Source organism: Kryptolebias marmoratus, linkage group LG14 (assembly GCF_001649575.2).
Source record: "Kryptolebias marmoratus isolate JLee-2015 linkage group LG14, ASM164957v2, whole genome shotgun sequence".
Classification (NCBI taxonomy): Eukaryota; Metazoa; Chordata; class Actinopteri; order Cyprinodontiformes; family Rivulidae; genus Kryptolebias; species Kryptolebias marmoratus.
Window position 1 is genome coordinate 18,099,705 of NC_051443.1, and position 25,905 is coordinate 18,125,609.

General features: G+C 39.8%; 1 protein-coding gene across 1 annotated transcript; it reads right to left on the bottom strand.

Annotated features, from left to right (window-relative positions):
- sppl3 (signal peptide peptidase 3) lies at positions 1 to 24,892 on the bottom strand. The gene is made up of 11 exons (XM_017410488.3): positions 24,309 to 24,892; positions 9,999 to 10,076; positions 8,498 to 8,589; positions 8,277 to 8,396; positions 7,984 to 8,062; positions 6,802 to 6,914; positions 6,045 to 6,151; positions 5,689 to 5,852; positions 1,674 to 1,864; positions 1,389 to 1,498; positions 1 to 109 (listed from the first exon to the last, which is right to left on the bottom strand). Exons 1-11 carry the CDS (start codon positions 24,332 to 24,334, stop codon positions 38 to 40), a joined length of 1,152 nt encoding a protein of 383 aa, XP_017265977.1. The 5' UTR covers positions 24,335 to 24,892; the 3' UTR covers positions 1 to 37.
- Between the last annotated feature and the right edge of the window lie 1,013 nt (positions 24,893 to 25,905).

The window sequence follows — 25,905 nt, forward strand, 5'->3', positions numbered from 1 at the left end:
CCCCCCGCGCGCTGGTTCTTCGTCCGCCTCGGCTGCATCATACCTCCAGGAAGCGAGAGCTGCTGGTCTTGGCGTGGAAAGGCTCGGACCACATGCGCCGCAAGTCTCCCTGCGGATCACAAGCACACGACCGGGGGCTTTAATCAGACGCCGCTCGACGCTCCGAAGAAATCTCAGAGACAGTCATACAATAAATAATCACGAGTTAGGCCTTCCTTCTAGACGATTGTTGCAAGTTTAATTCTGCAGTTTTTTATTTACTGACAAATTTACAAACTGAAATGAATGCACCACGCAGACGATTTTCAGCTCCAACAACCTAATGAACAGAAACTGTCTTCGTTTATGAACAAAATTATTATTATTTAACCAGGAAAGCCTCTGTCTTTTTTTAAGGAGTCCTGCCCAAGAGGCACAAGTTACGCAACAATGACAACTGGATTACACAATTAAAATGCCATTCAAAATTATGTAACACAATTTGAGGAGGCCAGTGCTCTCAGTCTGAACTCAGTGAAATAAGTTCAGTTAATTTCCGATCTTTTTGCAACATCTTCCAGTGGTTATGAACGAACCGTAACCGTAGCTGTGAGCACATATGTGGTGAGCATGAGTGAAGTTTGTATCACCCTAAAGAGACACACAAAGTCTGTCATAAAACCAAATATACGCAGCCAAACCCACACTGGCAGTTTGGACATTAAAGACAAGCTGCATATTTTTGATGAAGATATTTATGAAATCATGACGTAATGCTAATCTGCCCACCTTCTTGTGGGTTTTGACAGGTTGTAAAATGTTGCACACATAAAAAACAAAACAACAAACAGCTCTGGTTTATACACCAGGTTTACAGACGTCCGCATCAGAATGTTGGAATTTAAACACATACAGAACGAACGAAACGTGTTTTTATTCGTTTTGTTTTTAACTATGTATCTGGACATGCATGTCGTCTGGCATCCATCGGGGGGTGCTGCAGCACCCTCCGCTCCTCTGCTTCCCACTGTCTTGACCCTACTTAGCCAACGAGCTAGCTACATAAATAAATAAATAAATAAATAAATATTGAGTTCTTTTAAAAGACAAAACAACAGATTTATTGTCCTGTGATTTGCTGCGATGTTTGTAGAATCTCAGTAACAGAAAGAAACCTCAGTAACTTTGTGTTTTTTTTCTTAAAAACAATCAGATTTTCAATTCTAGAAATTAGAGAGCAAAAGGCTCTGTATGCTTCTCTTTATAGTTTTCAGCAAACTACTAGAATCTGTCAGAACTGGAATCGGCAGTTCAGATCTTCAGATCGTCACAAAAATCCTAAATTTGAGCCGACATGAAAAGCGTGGTCGCGTATCTTAATTAAAGACTGATCACTCCGATGGGTTTACCTTCAGGTAGGCCATAGTGAGCAGAGGCAGCAGGGTGAAGGGGACCAGGTAGAGCAGCGCGGGCTGAGCAGCACGATGAATCCGAGAGGCCACGGTGGCAGTCAGCAGACCTGAGGAGACCACAGGTTCAAGAAACGCCGAAACAAACTAATCCTCCTAAAGGTAGGCTGTGTTTTACACCATAAAGCCAACTGAACATCTGCTGAAACTTTCACCTCTAAAATGAGCAGACACTTCAAAAGTCATGATCTTTCACATCCATCCGCCCATCGATTCGTTACTTACCCACAAAGTATCCGATGAGAGTGCAGTGGAAATAGGATACACGCTGCATGCGTCCAGACATATTCCCGGGTCCTGGGACTTCCCCGGTCGCTTGCTTCTTGTAGTTGTCGTAACGCAGGACGAAGCACAACAGCAGCCCCGGCATCACGATGTCTCCTATTCCCAGCATGGAGAAGTGACTTCCCGTGGAACTGCGCAAGGGCAAAAGAGCGGAAGCAAAGCTGAAATACGAGAACAGATCAGCGCGGCCGCGCGTGTCGTCAATTCGTTTCGGTTTTGTGAAAGCCGAGTAAAAGGACCAGATTAGACGCCAAACTGTAATATGACAAATCGCTAAACAAGTGTATTAAACTGATGCTACAGTCTTATTAAAAATCTCCCTGCAAAGTCATCCCTCACTCCTTCACATCTGGTTTCCAAGGAGTCAGACTTTCATTTAATCCATTAAATTGATCTTTCTCTTTTGAAGGTCTTTCATAGTTTTTCTTCAGACGTTTTGCAGCTTTTTTCAGAACACTTTTAGTACCTTAGTTACAGAAAGTAAAAAAAAAACCTGACACAAAACACAGATTATATCAAGAATGATGCATCACTTCTTCTGCTGTAGATACTTCTTTTTAATTTTAGGAGCTCACGACACATCAGCCTGAGATTTATCAGGGTTTATTGGCTATTAAACTACCATCTTAGGCTTGGTTTTGTGGAGCCAAAATTTTAATAAAAGATAAAATAATAATAAATACATTTTACTTGTTGCCTAAGCTGTCTGTTACACTGGTTCATCCACTAAATATACTCGTTTACACCGCAGGCAAAGTCTGAACGTCTCATTATCTATCTATCTATCTATCTATCTATCTTCTGTTTCTTACTGCAGCATCACATCTCATCTCATCTCTCTATCTATCTACCGTCGCTTTTCATTTGACTTTTACATCATTGAAGTAAGGGAGATTGGGATCGTTCTTAATACTGATATCATCTATACCAATGTTGGTGTAGAATCCTGTCAATGCAAGCGTAACGGGATCGATACATGAGTTTGCTTCTTTTCCAGAGGGGCAACTTTGTGCCAGAGAAGCTGCAAGGTCAAATGTAAACGCTGGATGAAACAAGCATGAAAGATAATAATTTTGGCAGCTCTGATCGCACAAGAACTTCAGGACAGATTCACACACACCGACATGTGTAGCGGTTATATTTACTTGTCTAAACATAGTGTGCTGCTCGTGACGTCACGTCCTCGACCCACGCGGGTCGCTTCAGGGCCGTGGACCGTTCAAGGTGGAGAACATGTTTAAATTATAATGTGAACAACCTTAGTAAAAAAAAAAATTGCATTTTCTTACCACTAAAAAAATCTAATTCTGAGTGAACTGAAAATGAGCCAATGTCGAGAGAAGAACTTCTGAAAGAACAGGAAACTATTGCTCAAGACCTGTTTAAAAAAATGACAAGAACATCTGTTTCTTTGAGAGGACGACATAAGGAAATCATCAGCAGCTAAAAACGGAGTCCAGCTGCTATCAAACAGAGAGAGATGCTAAAATAAACTGTGCAGACACTTTGAAGGAAGACTTAGGTGCAGCCAAAGCCTGAGTGTTGTAAATGGACAATACTTCTGGCCAACCAGGCTTCTCTAAGCGCCTTACAACACAGTCTGGGCCCTCATTTACCACACACGTCTACTACATCTCAAGTTAATCTGAATGCATCATTTCCACATCAAACGAGGGGTTCAGTGTCCTGCCCAGGGACACTTTGACGGACGAACAGGTCGGTCCTGATCAGTGATGAATCCTGAAAGAATGTGCAAAGTTCCATTTAGTGGTGGAATCGAACCTCCGACACTCTCGTTGGAGGATGACGGCTCTAACCACTGACCCACAGCCACCCCTCAGATGTAGCTGTGCCCCTTACATTAGCAACGACATCAAGGTTGATCCCACATCCGACAGGCTGCTGAAGTCCTCACACACACTCACACACATCTGATCGCCTGCAATTAACAGTGTGGGTCAGTCTGTCGTAACGATCTAATTTGAGAAACAAACTGATTCTTTTCCAGTCTGTAAATACACTCAGACGGTTCTTCACTTAAAGCAAATTCTGTAGCAGGGTCCTGACCCCATCTTTGGGAGCCACTGTTCTGTAATCCACCAGTGGAGGACGGAAGCGCTGCAGGGATGGATTCCTTTTATAGCATTTAGGAAAAACTAGATGAGCTCCAGAACAGGTCGGTCCTGATCAGTGATGGATCCTGAAAGAATGCGCAAAGGTCACAATGAGGGCATTTCCATTTAAGTGGCTCGAGCGGCGGACAGAGGCTGGTTTCAGAGTGGGTTATTAACCGGGGGGGACCATGGTTTGGTTTCCCACAATCAGGGAGCTGACTCAGAGCCACGTCATCACGTCACTCAGAACATCTGTTGCTCAACTTCTTTGAACAGGTTTTTAAATTATGACACAAATCATACTGTTTGTTTTGTCATCCCTGCAAAAACATCTTTTAATAGCACGAGTCTAATTTCTAAACACTGTTTTAAAACAATAAAGGGTGTCTGTAAAGAAACTTTACAATGCCAACTGGGACTTCTGACCTCTAATCGGTTTTTATAAACGGTGCTGCAAACAGGAGTTATTTACTATAAACAAGCTGGTGATAATAAAAGACTCAACAATATTTATAAGAGGAATGGAATTTGTTGGTAATTATTCAGTTTTTCTTTGAATATTTACCCACCCTCCCCACCGTCCTCCCAACAGCCACTGCTCCAAACATAAGACCACCTCGCAGCAATTCATGCTCCTCGAAGTGTTTCATCCTTTACTCACGAAGGGCTAATTAATATTTACCACCAGCGTCAACACAAAAACAAACTGTTTAAAAGCAGAGAAAGCTGTCCTAACGAGCGCCAACCTCAGTCGTATGATTTAGGACCCTTGTCTGTTTCGTGTTTTCGCTTAAAAATGACCGAGTCCACACGGTTGGGACTGGAGGTGAATTAAATTTATTATTCACCCCAAGTCCTGCAGCTGAAAACCCGTCCGATGAAACAGAGCTCATTTTTTCCAGCGCAATGGATCAACGTCGAGGGGGAATCGTCTGACTGTAAGGCTGAGCTCATTCCACTTTATAATCCTTTCAAAATAAACTACGGCGGCAGAAAGACTGCTGGGACTGAGATGCTTTTCTTCTCTACTCCAGTGGGGTGTTTTTATTTTAACACAACTAAAAAAAAAGACCATTAGGAAACAGCCTGGTGTGTCAGAACCAGGTGACGGTGTAAAAGATAAAATAAAATTAAAAGATGGCTGCAACAATTGCTTTAATTTGCCCATTTGAACTAGACTCTGAATATTCAAAAACCCCCTAATTTACAAAAGGGCAGCTAGTTGTCCTAAAGTGACTGAAGATATAATAATAAACAGCAGGAAGTTGAGAAACAATGAGCTCACATTTTTCCACTGCTAATTTAACATGTTACAAACGTTGAAGCTCCATTTTTAGTTAAACAAACTAAAAGCAAAATCAACTTGAATCTTCTAAACATGGCGCTCACATTGTCTTTGACTGTGGGTCTTTATGAGCCCATCCTCAGCTTCTAATGAAACAGATTTTTTTTTATCCCAACAAAGAGTTTAGGCTAAAATAGGACCAGTCTGTGATGCTGAAGCTCAGTGGAAACAGAAAGAACTGGCGCTGGTTTAACACCAGTTTGATAAATATATATAAAATAAAAAAGAAAAGACAAACTCCACTACTTTCTATAATTACATTGGAGCTGGCAGATTTACACCTCAAAAGATACAAGAAAAAAACTGAGCAGAAATACTTCTTCCAACAAATATTGGACAATAAAAAGAATACATTTTTGGTCTTATTTACTTTCAATCAATTCTCTTCATCTAACGTTGGGACATATTTAAAGGTCTGATGATGTTTTAGTTGTAAAACCTGAAAATTTGTTGAGAATTCATGAACTTTTAAGCGCCGCTGTAACAAAAGTATCACCTTGGAAACACCAGTTTGCCGGGTAAGGAGAGCCGGGGCACGTCCCGGCCCATTCCTGGTCCCAAGTGGAGCTTCCTGGACAGAACGTCGATGGGATTTTCAGCAGGCTGGGTGGCGACTTTCACCATCACATTACTGTTGAAGATGTACGCTGAGAAAAACACCTGAAACGAGGAGCATGAGGGGAAGGAAGTCTGTCAGGTGTGTTGACGATCTGACCGCGACACCTCGTTACGCGTCACAAAGAACGACAGGTGCCACAATGCATCTGATATCTTTGTTAACAGCACCGAAACAGACATTGTTCGTCGTTAGCGTGCGATCCAGGGTAAGTCAGATGTGGCGGCACGTCTTACCCAGAAGACATCGTAAATGAGCAGTCCTGACAGCAGCAGGCAGGAGACCTTCAGACTGGGGAGTCGGACGAAGGCTATCATGGCGACACACAAGCCCATGGCTAAAGCTGCAGGGAGGAAAAGCACATTTTCCCCCATTTTAAACAACAAACCAGAAAAAGGCCGTTTACTAACGGTTGCAACTACTCCGCGCATGCTTTTAATTTCGATCGGCACAGTTTTGGCTTTTCGTCCCAAGGCGGCATGAAATGCTTAAAGTTTCCAGTCAATGGCGCTCTAGTAAATAAGATATTAAACATTATGAAAACCAGTCATTTTAAATAGATAATATTTTATAAAGCAGCTGACAGACAGAATTCCTTCTCCTGTTTGAATAAAGTGCACTGCTGTAAAAACCTGAACTGTAATCTTTATCTCAGAAGTCATTCGGGGTTTAGTCATCCCCCAGAGGACGATAAAAACTGAATTTCGCCTTGTAACATAATTACCAGCCAGCGTACAAGCTCTCATAATGTCACACCAGGCGTTTCAGTGCATTTTCTAAAAAGTTAGTTTGAATATCAGAAAAACAGTCAGAACATTATCGCTCATCCCTGATCACTTCGGGTGTATTTTTTTGGATGAATAATGTCATTAAATGCGCATCAAACGCAACCCTGCAGTTCCGAGGGATCTTTTCCACGTCCCAATTCTTGTCTTACACAACCTGCTGCAAAACACTCAAAAGAAACCTTGAGAGAGAACAAAAACAACGTACCGTCCATGAGAAGCCAGTGTCCCGTCAGAACCCAGATGAGAACCAACATAACGGACAAGGAGAACGACAGGAGCTCGGCCAGAGTGAAACGTCCACAGCAGCCAAATGAAATCCTGCGTTAAAGAAAGAACACGTGTGAGACAAACGCTGTAATCAAACCGAGCTTTTTACGGTTCATCACCGAGCAGCTGCCTTATTACTAATTGATAGTTTATTACAACCACTGGGCAGCCGGTCAAATATCTGCTTATGATAAAACATTTATTAAAAGATCAACAGAAACTCGTAAAAGTGTTATTCTAAAAATATGCAGCGGACAGAACGGTAACTAATTAAATGCAAAGCGGAACATGCAAGGTTTGGGCAGAAGGTGAAGTTATTTCTGGATGTTTAATGATTTTAATCGGCTGATATTGGACACTTTTAAACACTGGCAGTCGGGCATACCTGCACAAACTTAATCAGTTATCAAGAAGGAAAACGAAGCTACAGAAGCAGCTGCTACAACCATTTTACTGTAGCTCACAATTTATTTATTTATTTTTAAAGCAAGAAAGCTCTTCTATATATTATTTGTAGGTGTTCTTTTAAGGTTTGGTAAATTTAAGTTGATTTAAATTGAGCAGTTATTGTTAGGGCTATTTTGTTAAATGAAAAAAAAACATATTAGCCAAAAATAAAAAGTAAAAATCGGTGATGTATATCAGTTACCAGCTGCCATAATGTGCCCTAACAGTTATCCAACCGTGGTGAATCATTATATGATACAAATCCATGACAAAAAGGTGTTTCTGTTAGTTATAAAACCAGTTTTTGCTGCTTCTGATCTGCGCTTCTTTCTCACCGTATGAGGCAGAAACTGTTTAATATTACAGAAAATTAAACTCAGAAGCTAAACCTTTTAGATAAATCAGCTTTCTTTCGGATGAGAATGAGGGAGAAAAGCTCGGCAACTATTTTAATCCAGTAGCGAAGTCGATTTCTAATATATTTCCAGTATTATTACTTCAAACCCTCTCTTTCGTTTTTTCTATTTTAGAATTACAAAGCGCTTCATGGTATCTGAGACGAGAACGATGCGCTAACACGCCGACTCGCTGAGCTTCACGGACGTCTGCGAGAGGCACCAAACGGCGCGCAGCCAGTTGTTAAAGACACAAAAAAGCCACACGACTGCCTTACTTGTTCTGCGGGGAGCAGGGTCTGGTCAGATACTGGCACATCGGCAACAACAGGAATGCAAATGCAATTGTAGCGAGAACTGAGGAGAGGGAACAGAAGCACAGCAGTGAGACTTTCAGCCTAATACACCTCGACTGCTTGTTGCAGTCGTTCCTGTCAGTTTAATGGGGCACGTAATGGTCTTCGGATTCAAGGAAGCCCCCGCTGTGCGACCACCGAACAGAAATGCGAACGCTCTATAATAATTCTGCGTGCGGCGTGTTTTCGTGTTAACGCTCAGGAGCGGTGCTTACCTGCAGTGCAGATGGTGAACACCACCTGTACCGAGTCAAAGAAGAAGAACATGACTAAAAGGGACACAGACGCTCCTATTGGCAGAAACAGGGCCTGCGTCGAGTCTATAGTTTGAATGCCTGAAAAACATTAAAAACAATAAACATTAGAACATTTAAAGACAAACAGCAGCTATTAGTATTAACACGAGGAGGTATTTCGTCTGCGTTTTCACACTTACTGTTGTTTGTGTTGCTGTTATTAAAAGACCCTGTTGTCGAAGGGTTGCCATCTTTATCCTTCTCCTGGTTCTCACAATCCATGTTTAATGACCTGCAACACGGAGAGGGGAACAAAAAGGCAAGTGAGGATGTGAATCGGACACCAACAGGTGAGATATTTTAGGAGGGTAAGGTCAGGGTTCTTGTTCATTCAGGCGACAAAAACTGTAATACAGATGCAGAAATAATACAGTTTAAAAGCTGGGAGGGAAAAACTGTTTTCCGCAAATTATTTGACTTTAACCAAGCCTTATCAAAATCCCAGTAACAGATTAAACATAATGGAAAATAAAATTAAAAGCCCAGGTGATTAATGCACTTTTTAATCCAACGCGTTAACAGTTTTGCATATTAAATAGGAGATTAGGAAGAAAATGACAATGATTAAAGTCAAACAATATAAATATTTATACATTTTTTTTACTTTCTTATTATTACAGCTCACTGGAAAACCTCAGCTAACTTCATCCAATGATAAAGTTATAATTAACATGCTTATATTGCAATTTAAATGTGTGCTGAAAGAAATGTTTGCTGTTCAGGGTATGAATACTTCATCTCGATGGTGTTTTTATCCATTTAAAGGGTGGGATCTGCACACTAGTATATTATATAAACCCGGTTTACACATGAATGACCTTTGAGGCAAATTAGATACTAAAATCAAACTTTGTGATGCAATTTAAAGTCTGCTAAGGCAACTGTGACATCAACGTCCGATGGGAAAGCTCAAATCTAAGTCAAGACAGTTCCACGCCTTTCACACGGTTTAAAATACTTGATTCTGAATATGCACGTGTCACTAAACTGCTTTAAATATTGTAACTAACGTGTCATTGGTACGCCGATGTCTCCGGTCGGTGAGGGTCTTGAAGAGTGGAGCTGAACAGGAAACGCAGGTAAACCTTAATGATTTTCAAGTAAGATATTCAAGTGGGTAGGAGTTAGACTGAATAAGAACAGAGGTGGGTCTTTTTGCCTCAGTGAAGAGGCTGGGCTAGTCTATGAGAAGCACGGTCTTCTAAAACTGGTGAAAAAATAGTTGGTTTTTTTGCAGCTTTTGTGTTTTGGGGAAGCTGCTCTCTGTTGCTAAAGATGATCTTGGTAAACTAATGGATGAGTCAGTAGATGAGAGAAAAATGCCAGTAATTTTATAATAAATTATCAAATATGAAAAATTAATTACGTTATGGGCATTTTTCAGGGTTCAATTGACCACATGAGCACCATAATTTTAAAAATATAACCCCTTTGAATATTACAAAGTTACATAAAGGCAAAAACACCCTTTCAGTGCCAAGACTTTTCCCAGACTGAGAGAAGAAGGGAAAAATAATGCTCTTATTTAAGAAAATATATATTAAGTTAAGTGTTTTGCTTCCTGCATGAGGCGGAGATAATGCTCTATAAGCTATTGATCGCCTCACTCAGGCTCGTAAAGTTTTATTTACTGACTCTCACCTGAAACTGCCATAGACGATGAGGAGGATGGAGATGAGGAAGGTGGACACCTGGCTGGAGTCAACAAGGGAGTAAGCCCTATAAACAGAAGAGACATAAAAACAGTTTATATTTATGAACACAAACAGCTGTGCAATAAAAGCTTCGAAAAGAGGATCCCCTTTTTAGTGTAAAGAGGATATATGTTATGAAAAATATGGAGTTGAGTCACGCAAAAAGCTTGAACGACACAACCCTGTCATTAGTTCTTGTTTTTTTTTTTTTGGTTGAAAATATCTCATTTAGTGAGGAATTTAGATTAGAGGAGTAAAGTATGTTACAGTCCAACCTCTTCCCATCTTAAAACTGGAAATAATGCTGCACTTGCACTCTGTGCATCGAACGAGTTACAATTAGACAAATGACAAAACGAGAAAGAATTTAACACATTTCTCAGAAAGCAAAGTTCAAATGAAGCAGAGAATCAAATGCTTGGTGGACAACAATAATCTGACGCTTTGTTAATATGTGCACACATGCAGCCAGAATGTAAAGCAGCTAAAATATCTGCTGTGAGTTGATTTTGGGCAGAGGAAAGGTGACAGAGGGTTCATCGCCCCGCTCGATTTTTCACCTGTCAGTTTTATCAACCTTCACTGAAGACAGCCCGACTATCTGCTTCAACATGCAGGCAGCGTGAGTCCAAGCTGCACAGTTTAAACAATATGATACAAGCCGGTTTCGAGCTTTAAAGTATTTAAAAATATGAAGTGCTTGTGGTTAAAGCCACAACAGTTCTGTTAGTTCTGCAAATCGTGAGGCCTAGATACGCAGGCCACTGGAGCCGATCTGAAATCTGTCGATCGGTGCTCATCGACGCAGCATCAAGTCCCAATTTTATGAACTCAGTCGTTGTCGTCACGTTTGGCTGAGTTGCGCACACATTTCATTCAAGAGAGAAACTCAAAACCAATATTTATTTTTGCTTTTCGGGGACTTTAAACTCTTTTCGGGCAGTATCACATTCGTTTTTGGCAAATTAATAAAAAAAACACAGGACAAAAATGAGCATTAAAAGAGCAAATTTAATTCCAGGAATAAGGATTATGAAGCGCTGCCTGTGTAAACTAACCGAGCAAGTATATTGATTTAAAACAAAAGCCTGTGTGTTGTGCAACTGCAGGGAACTGGGTCAGCAGAGTGTAGTTAAACTACTGACCTATTATCTCAATGGCCTATTTTATGGCAATAAAAAAAACATAAAAATCTTCCTTCTTTTTTTTTTCTTTTGCTAACAAAAAGAACACAAATACGAGCGTTTTGAATCCATGTCCCTGCAGAACCCGACTGATGATGCTTATTAAGTGAAAACGCTGCTGTGTTGCACAGAGCTCAACATATTCTGATCCCCGGAGATCGATGCGCTAAACAATATACGCTGCAAAACCACAAAGAAACGAGTGAAAAACAGCTCAGCAGGAGGATTAGAATTGCAAATTTTGGCGCCTTCTTTATAAAGGAATTGAGAGAAAAGTTATTGATCGTGAAAATCAATGAGGCAAACAGTCCGAACTAACTGTGTCCTTCTGAAAAGGAAATTCAGTTCACAACAATGATAAGATGTTGATTAGTTAATTTAAGCCTTAAATTTTATTCAAGGTATTGATGCAGCTGATGGTCCAGCTTTGCCATCCTGGCTGCTTACATGGAATAATAAATGTACATTATAGTCATTTAAACATAGTAAATACCGTCTAATAAACAGGGCATTCAGTTTGTGTTTAGGAGTCGATGTTAACTAAAAATAAAACGACCAAATAAGTATGAAAATATTTCATTAGGCAGATATATTAACACGCAGGGAAAACAGACATGAAACTAACAGTGAGGCTAAAAGATATATTGAGCCACTGCAATAACGTAAAGAAATATGCAATTATTTGCTTTGACCCTTAGTTTATTATTTAATTCTGTAATGCCCACTTGTCACCATGTTTCACGTGTTCACGTTACAGTAAGTGCAGCAGGACTGAACTGATCCACGCTGCAGGAATACACAAATATTGAGAAAAAAAGTGTTTTTTTAGAAGTTAAGCTAAATGTTCAGCTTTATTTTGATGCAAGATATTATTTACTCCTCTAGGCTGTCCTTTTATAGTAAATAAAACACAGAGTCAAAAAAATAAATATGATAAAAGAAAAACAGGCCTTTTCTGTTTGAACCTGTTCAATGGTGGCGTATGGATTAACATGCTAACACAATAGGATGCTAAAGTATAAATAGAAGATGTATATTTATCACAAATAGGCTAACCTTTACTCCGATAAGTATGTGCAAATAAAACGTGAATAAACTACGACGCAGCAACACGGTGGTTGCACACGAACCGGAAGACGATGACTTTTTTTTTTTTTTTTTTTTTTTTTTTTTTTTTTTTTACAAACGTGACCTCATCTGACAAAATGAGTCCGTAAACTTGAGTTTAAGCAAAAACTTGAGGAGCGTCACGTGCGCAGCTCACATTTTAAAATTGACAGAGTGACGAAAACAAACATGCTTCAATGTAGCCACAGTTTGTGCCGTATACATCCCTACATAGATGCCTTTTACAGAAAAAAAAAAATCTGTATAAGTTATCTGGAGCAACATCGTTTGACCTCTTTTTTTTTTTTTTTTTTTTAATGCACAGCATTTTCTAGGGCAATAAATAGGCTGATGTATTGACATGCCTGCATTTATTTGAGAAGCACACACACACACACACGTACGCTCGACTCGTCTTCTATCGAACTCAGTAGAACCAGTTATGAAATGCTGGCTGTGATTAAAAAAAAATAAAATAAAAGCATCGCTGTGCCGCTTGTGCAGAACCATCACACACATTCTTAGCAGAGTCTGAAGAAGAAAAATCTGCTTCCAATAACTCTGCTTGCCAATTCCGCAGTCCATTGCTCAAGATTTCATACAGTAGACGCTAAATTAGATTTCTGTCACGCCACACTTAGTCAAAAGGCTCAAACGTATCGTCTTGCAGTGAAGACCGTTAGAAAGAAAATAAAAATTGTTTACTGTGGGAACAGGACATCGATGCATCCTGTAGCTCTGTCCACCACAGGTGCCTCATGACTGAAAACCACACTCGGATAGAACCATCTTCACAAATACGGATAATTACAAAAGCCCCTTGTATAACCAACCCCTGGTTTGGGTCATAAAAAAAAAACAACCCACAACCACATAGCTGTCAAAAATATGACACCATGTTCAGCCAGCTAAGTCTGTTTTGATTGTAACCTTAAAATGAACTACGTCTTAGAAGGAATTTGACTCGAAGCATTCGAATGATGATTAGAAAAGTGACCTTGTTCCTCTGCAGACTGACGTTAATTATGCCACTGTTTCACTGTCAACACAGCAAGCAGCTAGACAGCTAGCTTAATCCACCAAGGGCCTCATTCATATTCTGCTATCGAACTGCTTCGTCTGAATTCTGTGCACAGAAGCCTGCAGAACATGAGTGAGATAGATGAATGGAACATTTAAAAACAAAATACAATCACCGACTGTTGAGGACTGGCTGACAGCCCAAAGCGCCATAAGACGCCCTTGTTTACTGACGGACTAGGTTTTCAATAACAATTCCAATACCGTGCTCAATCAAACCGTCTGCGTGCATGACTCCGCCACGAAGGGCCAGGTCAACGAACCACAGAGAAGAGCTTAACGACGGCCAACGCCAAGGTGGGCTGATAAAGACTGAGTCCCGAAAAAATGCAGACACGCGACTGACAGACTGGGCGCGCCGGTCAACCCGATGTTTCTGATTGACGACCGATCAATCGGTGGATTTCCAGTTCAGGGTTAACCGCCTCCTCCTTCTGATCCAATCGATAATAATTGGTTCAAATATTTAGGAAAGTTGTCAACCTTTGTTATTCAGCCGAATTAAACTGGTGCTTTGTTTTGGCGTCTTTTTACAAATGTGATTCAAACTAAAAACTAAAAAACACAGAGTGAAAAGAGCAGCTTTATTTTAACATTATTGTAATACCTGGACTGTTCATTCAGACCAATCCTGATGAAGACTGAACCTCTCAGAGCACGAGTAGGGGGTGCTGTACCCCTAAATTTAACTAAATGATAATCTTTGTGTTCCTTTTACGTAGGTTGTGACAGGGTGGGGGTTATAATCCATCTCAGGTGCATCACATCGACGGACCAGGAGGATTCTGAAGTCGATTTTAACGTTAATCTGTGCTGCAGTTTAAGAGTTGCTCTAGCTGCTGTAATTAAAACAGGTTCACATCTTTTCCCTTAGTGAGCCCTGAACACAAAACATCTGTAAGTGATACTTGAAGTTTTCATAACATGACTGTTTCTAGTAATGACTCTGAAACGTTTGATTTGTGTATAAATACCCAGTCATAAACATGATGCTAATTGTGTTAGCTTTCTTATGGCATTTTCAGTGTTAAATCAGCATCTATGCTAACTGTTGGTCATCAACCTGTAATTAATAGAGGTTTGTTTTATGTTTTTTTTTGGTATCTGTTCCTGTGGACTCTTTATTATGCAGGAAATTAGATAAATCAGTGTGTATTTATGTAAAGAAAAACAAGCCATAGTCGTTTCAATTTGTATATCTGTCTCTGCATTTCAGTTTTTAGTGTTTTGGATAAGCATCATAAGCTCACCATCTGCCTCCTGGTGTTCACTTACAGGCCTGATAATCGCAAATAATCAAAATGCATCAATAAATCTTTGATAATCACGTCGCTCTGAATGGTAATCTAATCGAATTGCGATGTGCCTAAAGATTCCCACCCCTCCTGGTGAGTGTTTTTTTTAATTTGTCCAGTCCAAACAGATCAATATCTGCCCAAACATTGTAGCAAATTTTGCAAAACAATTCTTAAAGAGCTAGAGCTGCTTCATCAAACTAAGTCAACTCATTTAATTGTTATAGGTTTATTTTTAAGGTGCAAAAATAAAAAAGTAGTTTGTACAGCTGTGCAGCTGTTTAAGTGGATTTCAGCAGTAACAGGATGTTGGGATTAAAACTTACAACCACCTGCAACCTGTTCAAGCATTTACCTTTTCAGACCAATAAAAGCAGAGATTGCATCAAAATCCTCAAGACAATTTAAAAACTATTGAAGATAATGTCAATTTACAAAAAGGTTTTTTCAAAAGCAAAACTGTGGTAATGTGCCAATGGCCTTTATTGTAATCCAAAACATTATTGGACTTATTTGTTAATACAAACACACACCCCTATATCCTTTGTGTTTATGTTCGAATTAATCCAATGAACACATTAATCCTTTAAGGAGTGGTTTGTTGATAAATCTGAATGTAAAATGTGTTACAAAATGTAAAAAAAGCAGCACTTCGGCCACGTCTATCATCTGCACAAACTCTGCCATGTCCATGTTACAGCTTATTATGGAGTCTTCAGATGTGAAGCAAAGGTTAATCTTTAAATGTTAGATTGTTTCCCAACTAACAGTCCAGGCAGTAGCTCCTGGCTAAAAATATTGATTTGGGCTCCTCTTTCTACTTTTGTCCTCCACTTGTAATCAGACAAGCAACCAGAATTATATTTAAACTTCCAGTTCTGTGCCTCCGTCATTTACAAACATGGTTTACTGTTAAAAAACAAGAACGACATTTATAAGCAGTCACACCGCAGCAGTCAGATGGCTCTCCAATATCACATCTGTTAATTATCAGCGATCACCGCAGCCTGACAGTGATCAGAAAATAATAATCCCACAAACAGAACAGTCGTTCATCTTCTTTTAGACTAGTGCATGGTGCATTTCTGACACCATCAAAATATTACCATTTACCAGCAGTACAACTACAAAGTTTGAGGCATATCCAAACATCCACGGTGGTAAGATCAGCGACATTCTCCGGGCAGATTCAAGCCAGCTGGTGCATCCAAACCCTGACATGCGGCCAGGAGAGACAATCACTACGAGTCCCAATCAGCAGAAGTGTAGTAATGAGTATGAAACCTACTGATTTCCAAATCCTGTGCAGCTGTAATAATCACCACTGCTTATTGTCATAGTGTAGGTAGCAATCATCTTAACAGCAACAAGACAAAGCACATCGGGTGTTGGTGTACAAGTACCATGAAAACACGCACACGAACAGACCGGACTGGTCGGTTCTGCCTGTGTGAAGATAACATGTCGTCTCCGTGCTCTCTCCCAATCGTTTTTAGCTTTCTGACAGCAAACTCATAGAACAGGAACTTCGAAGGAAAAGTGTCTTGGTCTGTTGGTTTCCTGTTAACAAAAAGGAACCCATTAAGTTTTTCCTTATCTCCCAGTTATGACTTCACCCTTTCACAGAGCTGGCCGTACTAACTACGGTTATTTATTATTATTATTACAAATTGGATGTTTGCCAAATAAAAAATGTTTACGAGACGGTCTAAGAGTATGACTCCACTACACAGTAGGGGTGGGAATTTCAAGCTAAAGTACTCTTCTGTCAGCCAGTATTCAATTATTCTTTGAATACTACCCCACTAACACACCCTACACGCATGAGAGGAACCAAAACTGACCTGAACATTAAATTACTACGTTCATCTTTAGGACTATTGCCCATATTAAAATAAACAAATAATTAAACAGAAACTTGTGGTGAGTTATAATCCATTTATCACCAGTTTTACTGCCTTGACGGAGCAGAGGCTAACGTTGTGCACACGTGTGCCGCTGCTAATTCTGGTAGCCGGGGAGGTTTGTGTTCCTTTTTGCCAGTCCAGCTGATCAACGTGGAGGAGGAGGCATGTGTTCTGGTAGGAAAAGTGTAGCTCATCCGTGTCCGTAGTTTCCACTTTTTAATCCTTTCAAAGCAAAACTACAATGGCAGAAACAAACGCTGCAGGCCTGTCACTTTGATGCTGGATGGGGGTGGTGGGGGCATGGCGTTGTGTTGAAGAAAACACCCCCTCTGGAGACACACCGGCACATTAACGTGGCCTAATGATCCCGTTAGAGCGTTCCAACCAGTCAGGTGTTGTAAATAGGGCTGCCTCTATTAACTGTTTTAATTTCTAATAATCTAATAACTAATTTAATGATTAATCAGTTAACCTAAACAACTAATTTTCTCCCCAAATTAATAATTTTTTTATTTAAAAGCCAACTTTACCATTGACAGTACACTACAAAATAAACTGAAAGCAAAGCCTTGCATATTAAAATACAAAATACAGGTTTTAAATGCCAACTACAGCATGAGAAACTTAAAAAAAATCAAACTTATGATTTATGCATTTAAAATAATAATAAAAACAAATATTCATCATGTTGTGTGAATAATACTGGTAAGAAATGCATTATTTTTGAGAATGAAATTAAATTGTGAATCATATTTGGAGGAAAATTAGAAAATGTGCACATACACAAAAAAAGGAAATCTAAAAGCTAGTGAATAGAATGATTGGAACAAAAATAAAAAAAAGTCACTTGGGCAGCCCTAGCAGTTTCTAAAAAACACTTAATGGTGTGCATCGGTTTTGTGCTCCTGTGACAAGTCAATGAAGCGTTCAGGAGGATGCAAATCACTCTTAATATTATCTAGAAACGCTCCTTTAGTTGATGAAATGTTCTCCAGCCCAGGATGTATGACACTGTTGCAGCCGCAGACTGCTTCATCTGCCATGACATACACAGGTCGTGCTAACAGTGAGGGGGAAAATCTGTTGAAACGTTTAGGAAGTTATAAGTTCATAAAAAATAATGTGCCGCCTAAAAAAACTGACCCAGACAAACTATCTTGAATCTCCGTCGTCGATTATGACGACTATTCTTGTTAACCATGAATCTCAAAACGGTCACATTAATTCTTCAAATTCAAAAGAGACGTCGAATATTTAAAAATCACAGCCTATCTCTACTAGTCAGGATGTTTTAAACCCAGATTTTTCATTTTGTTTAAAAGCAAACAAACAAAAACACTATATCCAGACAAGAAAGCAGCAATTTCTATAAATACTAAAAAAACATGCCAGGCCATAGTGTCAACATTACTGACAAGTTAAAAAAAATATATAACAACCTACAAAAACAACTGAAAATACACGCCATTGTTGCTGTGGCTTTTAATTCATACCCATTACACAACTTAACACTGGACCTGAACAAAGTAGGCTAAGATGTTGTAACTTAAAGACACCCTCTGTTTAGGTTTTGTGTATATAATAAAAACTGGGTTTCATTTGAACCTTCCCGTTGGAAAAAACGAAGGATATTCACAAACTAAAAAAAAGTCGCATTCGCAGATAGGAAATAAGGCAAAAAAAAAAAAAAACAGAAGAAAAAGTTCGTTTTGCAAATATTCATGCCAGTGGGGACAGTGCAACAAGTAAATTTAACCACGTAGGCCTGCTCTCACTTCTTATGGCTACAAACGCCTTCACCTGAGGAAGCAGCGCTTTCAAAGCGTTATCTGAAATGTGATGGTTGAGGAGTTCCGTCTGACCAAATGTGAACTTTTGGCAGCTGCAAAACGAAGAGGAAGAGAAACTAGACTACCACTACCAAGCGTCAGGACTGAGTCAACATACCCGCAGCTGTACAGGGTATGTATATCAAACCATAACTGGACAGCTTTTGAAAAGGAAACTGTAACTTTATCTGTACGTCATCGGGTCTTTTACACAACTATAAAGAGAACTTGCTGTTGATATGCATTTAGTCAGCCACATGGTAGTTAAAACAAACAAACAAAAAACTATTTATGCACCAAACATACAAATTAAATCTAACCAAAGGTCTGCGCACATAGCAGAGATCGCAAAACAATGCCGCGAAGAAGACGTCCCTTTAAGTACCATCATATTTGCTTATGAGGGCCAAAAGAGCGCAGATATGTGTTTAAAAAACTGCCTGATGGCTTTGCGCAAATCAGTAGATCAACAAATAAAGTGTGCCTCTGTGGCTACCTGTGCAGAAAAACTCTGAGAAGCAGAGCAGACAGAGCCGTTGTGATCCGCACTAACAGATGTGAAATAAGATTGGGTGGGATCCCATTTCTGATACCATTAAATCTTCCTAAAATATACCCCACTACATAGCATTACCTCCAGCCAAAAACGGCTTATCAAGTTGTTTTATTATGTAATTTTAGAGCATCTAGAGCTTCAAGAGGAGCTATTTTTTTTTAACCCTTTTATCTTAGGAAAAAGACGGGATCGTTCTTTTCCCTCATAGTTTTTGCATTATGGAGCAAAATAGGAATAAATCAGTGGCTGGAAAAAAAAAAATTATGAAGGGGACAGGATCATTTAATCCTATCAGGTTTGAGCGGGGGACACAACAGGCTTCCAAAGTCTCCCATGCTGCTGAGGACTTGACTTAAAAGGTAGATAAGAAAAAGGGATCGTCTTCTCCGAGGGTCTGATTCTACTCAGTCCTCCGTGGTGCGACCCACCACTTCTAGATCCACGCCGAGTCAGTTTTGGAGCAAGAGATGGACTAACTTGAACATATTTTTGGACCTTAGCTTGGTCGGCTTCTTTCTCCACTCTGAAGACCTGTTCGCTACTGTGAAAGGTCGCGGTGGCAACGAATGCATAGAGGCACATTCCTGTTTAGATCAATTTAGCAGACACATCTTACAAGTTAAAATATCTGATTAGGTCAACAGGTTATGTCACACTTTTTAGTTCAGTTATTTGATAACCAAAGATGATGTGTTATCTCCTAAACCTATGCATATTTGCAGTTTTCTTACAAAACTAGTATATAAGAAGTGTGTCACAACACAGACTGGGTTTTAACATTTCTGATGGAGACATAAGGAGCACAGGGTTGCCATCAAAAGCTCAGTGTCTGATGAAGATGGAGATTAGCTGCTTTGGTTTAACCCACCAGTGGCAGATTTAAACACAATAGTTGGGCTAATATATTCAGTTAATTCAGTTATAATTATGTTTAATGTTAATTAATAATAACATTATATATAATAATTAATGTTTAAGAAAAAATAGCTACTGACCGGAGAGCAACATAATGTCTTGATCATAACATACCAGCCGAGATTTAATTGACACAAAATTAACTGCAATTACCGATGTTTTAATGCCACCACACACGTAGGTTTGAGATTAGCAGTATTAGAGTCTTTAACTGCCACTACTTGGACGCAAATCTGACAAATTACCTCCCTTCAAGTAACTGGCCGCTTAATCTCTTTTCATTTGGCTTAAATCAGATGTGCCCTGAGAGGTTTCGTGGCGTTCGGTTTGGCAGTTGAATGTCTGACGCTGTAATCAGAAGATAAACATTAAAGCACGACGGGTAAAATGTTGGAAGGTCACTTTCTTAGACTTATGCGAGAAGGAGGAAGTGCCAATGTGGGGAAACTACGTGGAAATGGGTGCTAAAAATGACATTATTTTTAGTTTCATTATGCCGTTTTTAGTCGTTTTAAAAGTGGTAGACCCAAATTCTTGCGTTCAGTTTTGCTCATATAAAGATATATACACAAAAATCCAAATGGTTTTGTGAAATTGCTATAAAGTTTGCAGATGCACGTTGACAAAATGCAAGATGAGACAGTGTGTCCTCATCAAACGCTGCAAAAAAAAAAAAAAAAAAAAAAAGCAAATAACCAGCTTCAACAGTTAGCTGGACTCCCTACCTTTGAAATTTCTATGGTTCTGGTGCAAAATGCTAATTAGACTTTCACACAGGAAAAATTAGGTTAAAAATAACTTAAAAAAGTGTGCTTGGTTTGCTTATTATAAGAACTGAAACTTACATCAAAACTGGAACTATTTTCAAACTGCAACTTGATGTTTTTCTCATCGTTTTCTGTTCCAATCTTCCATGAAAGACGAATACTTTTAAAATATTTTCCCAGTCTTCTTTGAAAGGGGCTTAAAAAGTTAAAAACATGTTGTATTTTACACAATATCTCTGACAGATATCTTACCGTGACAAAAAAATAAAGAAAAAAATCAAGATAATGGAAGGATTAAATGCACATATACAGTAGGTTAGTAGGTGTAGGTAATAATTATTCAGCTTTGAAACACCCAGCCTCACTCTAATCTTACATCATTAATCAAGTCCAGGAAAAGCTACAGTATTTAGCAAAGAATGCAAATACAACCTTTAAAGCACAAAGGTCTTCTATGAATGAATGAATGACTGAATGAATGATATCAACTTATTAGATATTATTCACAAGACCTCCAGGTGGGCTTTGTATGTTAATAAGTCAATCAGCATGTCATCATACACTAACAGGTATATTTTTAATTGCATGTTAGGACTACGCACGGCTTGATTACGGGTTTTAAAAGGTACTGTGTCAAAACACCACACTGTCAAAACCACTCAATTGTCCCATTATAGCATCCCTGCAATTTAAATGCCTTGTAATAAAACACTAGAAACAGCTTTTTTTCTGGGGGCTGTTCCTCACCCCCCTGGTTAAATGAAACACTTTTATGCTCACTAAAACGTCAACAGTTTGTTGCACATTTTATCCGGCAGATAAAACGGTTAGTCGTGGTTTGGCTGCCAGAGGAGCGACACCCGTCTTTCTTTTACAAGTTAAGGCAGTTTAGAAACAGAAGTTTGAAACGCTCTACAAAGGTTAGCACGTCAGCAGGTCAAACGCTGCAGGCTCGCTACGGAGGCTAATAACCCAGCTAATCGATTAGCGTTGGGTCGGGAGTGAGTCTCTGCCTCAGGCCGGGGAATTCAAGCATCTGGGAGTCTTGTTCATGAGCGATATTAGGATGGAGGAGGTGGATCGTCAGGTTGGGGCCTCGTCTGCAGTCGTGGTGAAGGAAGAGCAGAGTCCAAAAAATAAGCAAAGCTCTGGATTTACTGTTACTGCGTTCCAACCCTCACCTACGGATCATTTGTGGATTGTGGCTGAAAAAACGGGATTCTGGATACAAACGGCTAAAATGGGCTTCCTCCGTAGGGTGCCCGGGCTCAGCCTTCGATATAAGGCGAGGAGCTGCATCATCCAGGGGGGAGCTCGGAGTAGAGCCGCTGCTCCTCCACAATGAAAGGAGTCGGATAAGAGGGTTCTATCATCTGATTAGGTAGGATGGCCCCTTCTAGAGGTTTTCCAGGCATGCCCCACTGGAATGAGACCCCGGTGCATGCCAAGAACTCGCTGGAGGGATTATGCATCTTCTCTGGTCTGGGAACACCTTGGGATCCCCCAGGAGGAGCTGGAGAGTGGCGCTGGTCAAAGGGATGTCTGGGTTTCCCTCCTGAACCTGTTCAATGGATGGATGGATGGATGGATGGATGGATGGATGGATGGATGGATGGATGGATGGGCTCTTAACATTACTTTACAAAGAGCAGAACAGCAGAGACGTAGTAATATTTTGTGCTTTTTATTATAAATCAGCTATAAATAAATAACCAACTGTTATCTCAATTTTTTTCTCAGTACTTGTGATTAAAATAAAAGCCCTGACCTTAAATATCATCATAAATAAAAATATTCTAAATAAAGCTGATCAAAAAACTGTTTTAAAATACATCAGAAAAAAGCTGATTTTAAACGGAGCGACTGTCAACACGTTCACTTGTATTCACTTAGTTTCCTTATTTATATTTGTGCATTAAAATTAAATACCTATTAAAAAGTACTTTTATTAAACATTACGTCGTTTCCCTTCTAAATATAATCATAAATAAGCAATACGTGACATCATTTAAGCAGCAAAGATAACAGTACGTGCGTTTATGTTGTTTTTAATAAAAGCAAATAAATGTTGTGATTCATTTGTAAGCTTTTGCTTTAATTCTGTGATATTGTGAAATCGTTTTGTTTTTGTCCAAGTTATCACACCCAGCTGGGGTCCATTCACAATGTAAAGTTTCAGGTTACAAAGTGAACCTGCAACACCTTAAATAAGACGTCATAATTAGAACTAAACACTGATACAAAGTATCAGTGCAAAAAAATTAAGGAAGTGCAATTTACCTTTTACATTCTAGGTATATAGTGGGAAATGTTGAAGAAGAAAGGCCTAGTGATATTAGCTTCTTAAAAACTATAACATCCCTGAAACACTTATAAATACATGTTTTGAAGTACTTTGTAGAGAAGATGAATATGAAAGGATGTTGCTTTTAAATCCCTGATAAAAACACATTTTCTAGCTACTCACCTCACAGAAGGTCGGCCAGTAAACAATCGTAATAGCATCAGAATAATTAGATGATCAACAATTCGTGGAAAAAGGTAAAACCTGATTGGTGTGAATAAGAAGTATTCGGCCTTAAGACTGGGATTTCTTCAGCGGATGTGCTTCTTGTGTATAGAGTTATTAAAAATACACTTACGCCATCATCGGTGTTTACAGAAAACTCCTCAAGTTGAAAGATTTAGAAGGCTAATTAGTTAAAAAAAAGGAGAGAGATATCAAATTATGCAAATCATTTGCAGTATATCAAAACAATAAATGTACCTTTCTGTTCTTGGACAGAATGGCCTGAGATCCTCATACACAACACAGTTAATGCTGTTGATACATGATACAAATGATCCACAGACTCAGCCTCTTTGACAGTTTTCCTCTTACCTACATTGAATAAACCAGGCCTTGACAAAGTGGTCATTTTCATTCATGGGGGAACAACGCTCCTCTTTGTAAACAAGGATGTTGGCCAAAATAGAAAAAAACCTTCACCTGACCAAGCTTTCCCGTGAAACCTGAGCAATAACCAGTCTTTAAATTCATAATCCAGAAATGTTGACAAACAGCTGCCAAGTCACAACACAGAAACAGGCTTTTTTTCCTCCTGTCGATGCTACTTTAGCATAACCTTTGTTGCTGTGTGCAGTCGACGACAAAAACCCGAGCTAACGTCAACACACCGTCAAACAAACTCGCGTTTATTTTAGTTTTCCTTCTTCTCGCAGCCTGTAATAATGTTGTTTTTTTAAATGACAGGACAATACGTTTCCCAGCAAACCCCAAACGAGCACAACAAGCCGTCAACAGGAGGGCTAGCTCTTCAGGGTTCTCTCACAATAGCATCATTGGATTTGACCGCAGCTGAATAAAGTTAGCATACCATTAGCCGCAGCTAGCCCGAGTGGTTGGGGAGGTGGGTGGGAAATATTAGCCTATTTGTGATATTTTAGCCACCACACGGTCAGAAATCCAAACGAAGCCGTCGCCCCGATGAGACAAACGCGTGCATGAGGAGACAAAGTCGGAATTCATTGTCTTTAAGGCACAATGGAGCCGGAGCTAGCAGCAGGCTAGCACTAGCTAGCCACTAATCGGTAGCGCAGCGCCCGTGCGCACTCACCAAGAGGAGTAGCCTTGCTCCGCCATATCGCCGAAAAGCTGTGGGTTCCGCGGCTTCGGCTAACAGATTCAGGTCCCGGCGTCAACCCGTTGGGACCCGGGGAAAAGGGGTGCGGGGGGAGGGAGGGGGGGTTCAGCTTTTCCTTCACGATCCGCCGTCCTCAGCAGCCGCTTCTAGGTGGCAACATGATGATACATCCCGGGGCAGCAGCTAGGCGAGCACTAGCTGAATTCCTTGCGATCGAAACGACAGAATGATGGTTTGCTATCGTTAGGTGGACAAGACAAAGCACCCCCGAAAAAAAACCACACACACACACACACACACACACAGACACAAACACACACACAGAGATGTTATTTTCTCGCCGGTTTCGCTAATGTCCTGCCGTCAACCTCCCCCCAGCCTAGCAGGCTCGGTCCGCAGCGACGCTACACCCAATGTAAATCCATATTCCGTCCGATGTATCCAGAATAAATCCCGAAATTCCTCACGTCTGCAGCCCCCGAGCCGATAAGGAAGCTCTGTTTTCTATGGCGAGTCCGCGGGAGCGCGCGCAATCACCCTGCCGTAGGTTTGCCGCGGGGACGCGCACCGAACGCCGTCATGCACTGAAAACATGGCAATTATTTCCCTTTTATCCGCCAGCACACACACACACACACACACACACATAACACACACCTCCTACTGAAGCCATAGACTGCAAAATATACAATAATAACCAATAAGATTAGCTAAAAAGAGTTATTTCATTTAGTCTCAAAGCGGATCTTTAATTACACATAAATACCACAGGAGTCAGTTTTAAAATTAAACTTTTTTGTGCGCTATTATTTATTTTATATGTGCATTTTAAACACACATATAAGATTAGAACCCTGACGCAAAAATGGGGTTTTATTTGTTTATTTTTGATTGAGTTTTTTTGAGCCACCACTGAAATACATGTATTTTGTATTTTTGTGCCAATAAAATTCTGGAAAGTAAATTTAAATGCTTTTTTTTAAATGTAACAACAGAAAATGCAAAGTGACTGCATGTCGCCTGCCACCTTACATACTTCAGTTTTAAACTAAAGCTATCATATGTGATAAGAGGGGATGGAGCTGTTTTGGTCAAACCTTGAAAATAACGATATCGCGAGATGTCACGCTTAGAGTACGTGCTGTGAGGGACTCTCAGCTACTACCACATCAAATTTGAACTCGATGCATGTCAAACTGGCTGAGTTACAGTCGCGTTTGTAATGGCTAATGTAGATCAAATGTGGGGTGACCCCAAAAGTTAATCAGATGTAGACGACATACATCTGATGATCACCTTCGGAGAGTTTCATTAATCTGGTTAATCGCTGGTTTATGACATATCTTGCTAACCCTACAGACAAACTAACACACACACACACACACATAGACAGACAGATGTGGGCAAAAACCATTATCACCCTCAGCAATCAATCAATCAATCAAATTTTATTTGTATAGCACATTTCAGCAGCAAGGCATTTCAAGGTGCTTTACATAATTAAAAAACAAAATAAAAACAGCATGTGACATTGAATAAACAGTAAGAAAAAGAAAAACATCAAAACCCC